Source organism: Dendroctonus ponderosae, unplaced genomic scaffold, assembly GCF_020466585.1.
Source record: "Dendroctonus ponderosae isolate FM_Combo_2020 unplaced genomic scaffold, Dpon_F_20191213v2 Dpon_F_20191213_11, whole genome shotgun sequence".
NCBI lineage: Eukaryota > Metazoa > Arthropoda > Insecta > Coleoptera > Curculionidae > Dendroctonus > Dendroctonus ponderosae.
The window spans coordinates 7423586-7429383 of record NW_026017213.1 but is presented as its reverse complement, the minus strand read 5'-3'; the positions used below and the strand labels follow the sequence as shown (position 1 = coordinate 7429383).

The following is a 5798-nucleotide window of genomic DNA, read 5'->3' as shown; positions in this document are numbered from 1 at the left end:
AGAAATAAATGGCCTTTTTAGAAAGTGAACCATCGATAACGAAATGTTGGCAGTTTTCTCAAAAAATGCTTGAATTGAAGAAGTTTTAGATTTGCGTGGTTTTTTTTGAGTGGAGTTTTTCGGGCCTTTCGGCCGACGTTTCGTAAGCATTAGTGGATTGAGCGACGCAACTAACCAGAAGAAGAACCAAACCCAGCAAAAGCAAGTAGCTGTTGAATGAAGTTGATGTCCGATTGACAACTTTCAAAGTGCACAAAACACCGAAAAGATGCAAAACCCCGTAGCTAAAACAATAAAATCCAGCCAATTCCACCCTAAAGCTGACATAGTAATGTTGAAGATGGAGCCGGCAAGCCATCACCTCTCCAAAGAAGAGCAGCAATACTTCCGGAAACTGACAGAGGGAATATTCGGGTATAGCGAACAAATCCGGAACGAACGCCTCAAATCGCTGGCCACAGATTTCCATATAACGCTCATTGCGCCCGATTTGTGCACTTTCCTAAAAGAGACTGTGCACTACAACCTGGTGTTCACCGACCTCACATTGCTGATCTATGCAGTGCGCGCCATCAAAAGCCTGCTCAGCAATGCGCACGTGGACTTGAAGCCCCATATTCACTTGGTGCTTCCCACTGTGCTTTCCTGCTGCTTGGCGAAGAAAATCAGCAAATACTACGACGATAACCATTGGACGCTGCGGGACTTTTCTGCAGCTGTAGCTGCGTCCATTTGCCACAGCTACTCAGACGAGTTGAACAACATGAAGGGGCGAGTGATTGAAATTTACCTCAGCGCCATAAGAGACAACAGCAAGGGATTGGCCACTACTTATGGGGCCATTAAGGGACTCAGCAGCTTTGGGGAGGACAGTGTGAAAGCCCATTTGCTCCCCAATGCCATGCTGATCAGCAATAAGATTCACCAGAGTCTGGAAGCCAGCAACTATGGGTTTTACATGGACCATCAGAAGCAGAACGTGCATGAAGCCAAACATGTGAGGAACGTTATGGTGACGATTTGTGCGCCGATTTTGCACAAATGTAGGAAAATCAATGACGGCGGTCTGTCATACGTGCGTGAATTTGGGTACTTGGGAAAGTCCCTTTATATCCAGGTGAAGAATATCGAGAGCCTGGAACAGGCGAAATCCCACCAGAACCAGTATGTGATCAGCAGCGTTGCTCGCGGCGGCGCCCAGCAGTGGTTCCAACTAGGATAAATCGGTTTTACTTACTTCTGTTATTGTGCGAGCCCAGCGCGATTTGCGATAGAATATAGGTGCTATTCTGGAACCCCAACTGTTGCAATTTCTGATAAATCTCCACGGCTTCATCGTTCTTCAGCTGCTCCAAATATGTGTGAGCCGCGTAGAAGTACTTCATCCAGTGGTCAGGCAGCTGGGTGTTGATGTCTTGGCTTTTATCAGAGGGCAACTTCCCCAACTCATACCAGGCGCTCCAGAGCAACGGCTCCTCTTGAACGGCTCGGACAAAAACATTCGCCGCCAGATAATGCAAATCCATCTTCTTCAGCACGATCCCATACACATAGGAGCAGTATCCATCCAGTTTGTTTTCGTAAAACTCGTTCTTCAATTCAGTGCACAGCGCTTTCAGGGCGCTGGTTTGTCTCGGATCTGGAGGACAGTTCATCTCGGTCATATCCTTCTTTTCAATGGCCATATAACGGGCGTAATAGTGCAGGAACCTAGCCTTAGCTGTTAGGCAGTTTTTTAAGAAATAGGCACACCGATCGTATTCTTTGAGGCTCAGATAGGACTTGGCCATTAAATAGGTGGAGAATTCGCTTCCCAAGTCCCCGCTCGATGCGGGAACATCTTCTGGGGCCGGCTCTATGTGATCCAGAGCAAAGTTGATTTCTGCCAGCCATTTGACGGCGTACAACAATCCTCGCTCGGAGCATTCCCGAATCCCGGTCAGCAGATCCCGTTTGCATTTGCTAAGGTCCAGTTTTAAATCAGAAATATCCATTTTCTTGTTTATTTTTCAACTTCAACAATAGGATAGGTTAGGTGGCAATGTAAGGTTACGGTGACCCAAACACTATGTTCTGTCTGTCACCGATCACAGAAGTTATCTGTGAACTGTGGTTATTGTATGCCCAATTATGTCATTGGTAAATAGACATTCCTCTGACATTAGCCAGCTGTTATCACATAGTAGTTTTTCAAATTTGTTGTGTTCATTTACATTAATCACTTTTCCACATATCTTTGAGTGGAAGTAGCGAATTCAAGGTAACTAGCCGTAATTAAATCAGCTAGAAAATGCCTAGATAACAGTACCAGCCAATGATTAGATTCGAAGTGCTTGTTGGCGTGTAGATAGTCCGGCGAATTAGCGTGAAAATGAGGCGAAATTTCAAAAGTCTGCTGAAATTTTGCGTTATCTCGGCAGTAACGATGGCGGTCACAGTGCTGGTGTACCGGACTATGGACGGTGGCGGTAAAATACCTAAACTGGTGGCCGAACGTAAGCGAAGCGCCCCTTTCGAGCCCCATTCCAACAACGAAAAAATCGACTGGCATGACTATCAGCTGATAGAGGCGGATGCCAAACGAAAGGGACGTGGAGAACAGGGCGTTCCTGCCTACTTGGAAGGAGTGGAAACTGCGAACTATGAAACCCTCTTTCGTGTGAACGGCTTCAACGCAGCGCTGAGCGACAAAATCGCTCTGGACCGGTCAGTGCCCGATCTCAGGCACCAGAAATGCAAGGCGAAGAAGTACTTGAAAAACCTACCCTCAGTGAGTGTGATAATTCCGTTCCACAACGAGCACTGGACGACTCTGCTGAGAACAGCCACCAGTGTGATAAATCGCTCGCCGCCCGAGCTGCTCAAAGAGGTGATTTTGGTGGACGACTTCAGCTCAAAAGACTTCAGCAAGAAGCCGCTGGACGACTATCTGGCGGCCAATCTAAGCAAAGTGTTTTCCATCCACCTGCCCGAACGGAGCGGCTTGATCAGGGCCAGACTGGCGGGGGCGAAAATCGCCACTGGAGAAGTCCTAATTTTTCTGGATTCCCACACTGAGTGCAACGTAAACTGGCTGCCCCCGCTACTAGAACCGATCGCACAAGATTACAAAATCTGCGTCTGCCCTTTCATCGACGTGGTCCAATACGAAACGTTCGAGTATCGCGCTCAAGATGAAGGCGCGAGAGGGGCATTCGACTGGGAGTTTTTCTACAAACGTCTACCGCTTCTGCCCGAAGACCTCAAACACCCAGCCGAACCTTTCAAGAGCCCGGTAATGGCCGGCGGTCTCTTTGCCATCAGTAGCAAATTCTTCTGGGAACTGGAAGGCTATGATGAAGGCCTGGAGATCTGGGGCGGCGAACAGTACGAGCTGAGCTTCAAAATCTGGCAGTGTGGAGGCGAAATGTACGACGCCCCCTGCTCAAGAGTGGGCCACATCTATCGCAAATACGCCCCGTTTCCCAATCCGGGAAAAGGCGACTTTGTCGGCCGAAATTACCGCAGAGTGGCCGAAGTGTGGATGGACGAGTACGCGGATTATCTGTACCTGAGAAGACCTCATTACCGAATGATCGACCCAGGCGACCTGACCAAGCAAAAGGCATTGAGGGAGCGGCTCAAGTGCAAGCCATTCAAGTGGTTCATGGAGAATATTGCCTTCGACCTGCCCTTGAAGTACCCGCCGATTGAACCAGCGGACTTCGGGCAGGGCGAGATCCGCAACATTGCCGCCCCAGAGCTTTGCGTGGACTCGGGCTTCAAATCCCGGGACCAACAGATCAGCATTGCCAAGTGCGTGAAGGGAACCGCGGCTAAGGGCGAGCAGAATTTCACGCTGACGTGGCACAAGGACATCAGAGTCAAGGGCAAGACTTTGTGCTTTGATGTGTCGGACCCGAATGATAAGGCCGATGTGACTCTCTATCCCTGCCACGGCCAGCAGGGCAACCAATACTGGCGCTACGATGTGGAAAGTCAGCACTTTTTGCATGGCGGCAATCCCAGATGTCTGGATTGCGATCCTGGATCGCTCCGGTTGTTTGTCAGTAGTTGCGATGATGGTTCCAAGACGCAAAAGTGGCGCTTTGAGAACGTCAATTTGACCATGCTGGCCGAATGGGACGATATCGGCGCCCTTAAATGATTGCCTGCCAATTGCTGAACTGTTGCTTGATTCTGTATCGACGTGGTGTTCTTGCTCAGCTACATTTGTCTGCCCCCTTGCCGGACAAACCAGGTGCTTTAGTTTAGAAATACCTGCCTAGATTAAGGATGCGTTTTCCATTTTACAGGGTGATTGGCTTTCAGTCATTCCACATAATCAATCACTTGCCCTATAGATATTAAGAAATTACTGATTGGCTGTGATGTAAACATGCAGGGCGGCCAATCGATGCCAATAGTTTGATCGTCCTGTATCGGGTTTATGAAATATTGTGGCATTCCTATGTTTGATGATAAAATTACTTTTGTAATACTACCGACAAAGGAAGCGACTACTAAATTTTATTATTTTTGATGATGGTTTTAATTTTCCACTTGTCGCCACAAACTCCTTACTAGAATCCCTAGATGCGTTTCAAGCACGTTTCTCTGACGCGTTCAGCCAGTTTTCATGTGTGGTTTACGTAAAAATTGACATTTTGTACCAAGTGGTGCTCTAACGGTACCCTGGCACATTTCCGACAAGGTTAGCCAGATACTAATCATAGATATACTAATTACGAATCATACCTTGCGGAATATTTTCGCAAAAGCTCAAGAGAACTTGTTACACTGCTAGCGCCCTCTACGCTGGACTACCAAAGTCTGATATGCGCTTTCATCATTATACTTAAGCTACAGAACTAGTAGTTTGCCCTCTAGCGCTCGCTAGAGGGCAGCAGCCAATGCAGCCTTAAATTAAGTAAAATACCTGCATGTAGTTGGGATCTTATCTAGAACGTCTAGAACCTAGAACAAGTATTTCTGCATAGAATACGAAACATATCTGTTCAAAGGAGACAACAGCGCAAAAAGAGAGAGACGGTCCTCAACTTCGCCAATAGAGAAGCGATGAATTTGAAATCGCCTACGTTAAGTTCGATCCGATTCAATTGAAACAAAAAAACTCCCCCAATTATGTGCTTGGAAACTCGCCACTATGAGACTCTGGGTGCACAGTCCCCTTAAGCTAAAAAATCACTACTCAAGAAAATGCTTCCGCAAGAAAAGCATGGCTGCCTGCACGCTCAACATTCTACTCCCCAAGTGAACTTAGTTGCATCCCCTTTCGAGTCGCCACTGGTTTGTGGGTACCGCGGTACCAGCAGCTGGTTACTTGGGGAATGGTGTCGCCAGTCCAGCGAGAAGAAAAGTCCGCATTCGATGTGCTGAAGGCGAGTTTGTTGTCCGAGTTCGAGTGGCAGGGCAAGGAACCCGCGTTTTGAGATTGCGAGTTTTGTTTTGGTTCCATGCGGCGGTACCCCGCAGGGTAGACGGCATATTGTGAATATTGTTTCTTAGTGATTTCCAGGTAAGCGCCCAGTACTTGACTGAAGTTGAGTCAGTTGCTGTTAAAGGTAACACTTTTTTGAAGAATTGAATTGTATTCAATTTTCACCTTTTGGTGAAGTCCGATAGGTCCGCCCTGAATGGCTTCGCCTTAGTTTAGAATGAAAATATTTCAGTCAAAACTACTCGAATTTCCTCACTCACGACGAATCGACTTTTCAATTCTCTATCCAACGATGCCAAAACGAATTCTGTGGCTCGAATGGTTCTTGAGAAACTTCGAATAAAGGCCATTTAGTTAT

The 5798-nt window shown here is 47.3% G+C and overlaps 3 protein-coding genes across 3 annotated transcripts in view; 2 read left to right on the top strand and 1 right to left on the bottom strand.

Moving 5' to 3' along the window:
* LOC109533115 (cell division cycle protein 23 homolog) overlaps positions 1-2085 on the bottom strand; it is a 4017-nt gene extending 1932 nt beyond the window's left edge. The window contains exon 1 of the mRNA XM_019898353.2: positions 1238-2085. Within this exon, the coding sequence (XP_019753912.2) occupies positions 1238-1994 (757 nt within the window). The 5' untranslated portion in view covers positions 1995-2085. The remainder of the gene's footprint in view (positions 1-1237) is intronic.
* Positions 2086-2162: 77 nt separating this feature from the next.
* On the top strand, positions 2163-4520 carry LOC109533114 (N-acetylgalactosaminyltransferase 6). The gene has a single exon (XM_019898352.2). The coding sequence runs from the start codon at positions 2372-2374 to the stop codon at positions 4145-4147; it is 1776 nt and encodes a 591-aa protein (XP_019753911.2). The 5' UTR covers positions 2163-2371; the 3' UTR covers positions 4148-4520.
* A 783-nt stretch (positions 4521-5303) lies between these two features.
* LOC109533144 (atrial natriuretic peptide-converting enzyme) overlaps positions 5304-5798 on the top strand; it is an 11880-nt gene continuing 11385 nt past the window's right edge. Inside the window, exon 1 of the mRNA XM_019898393.2 lies at positions 5304-5518. The gene's annotated coding sequence lies outside the window, so the exon portion shown is untranslated. The remainder of the gene's footprint in view (positions 5519-5798) is intronic.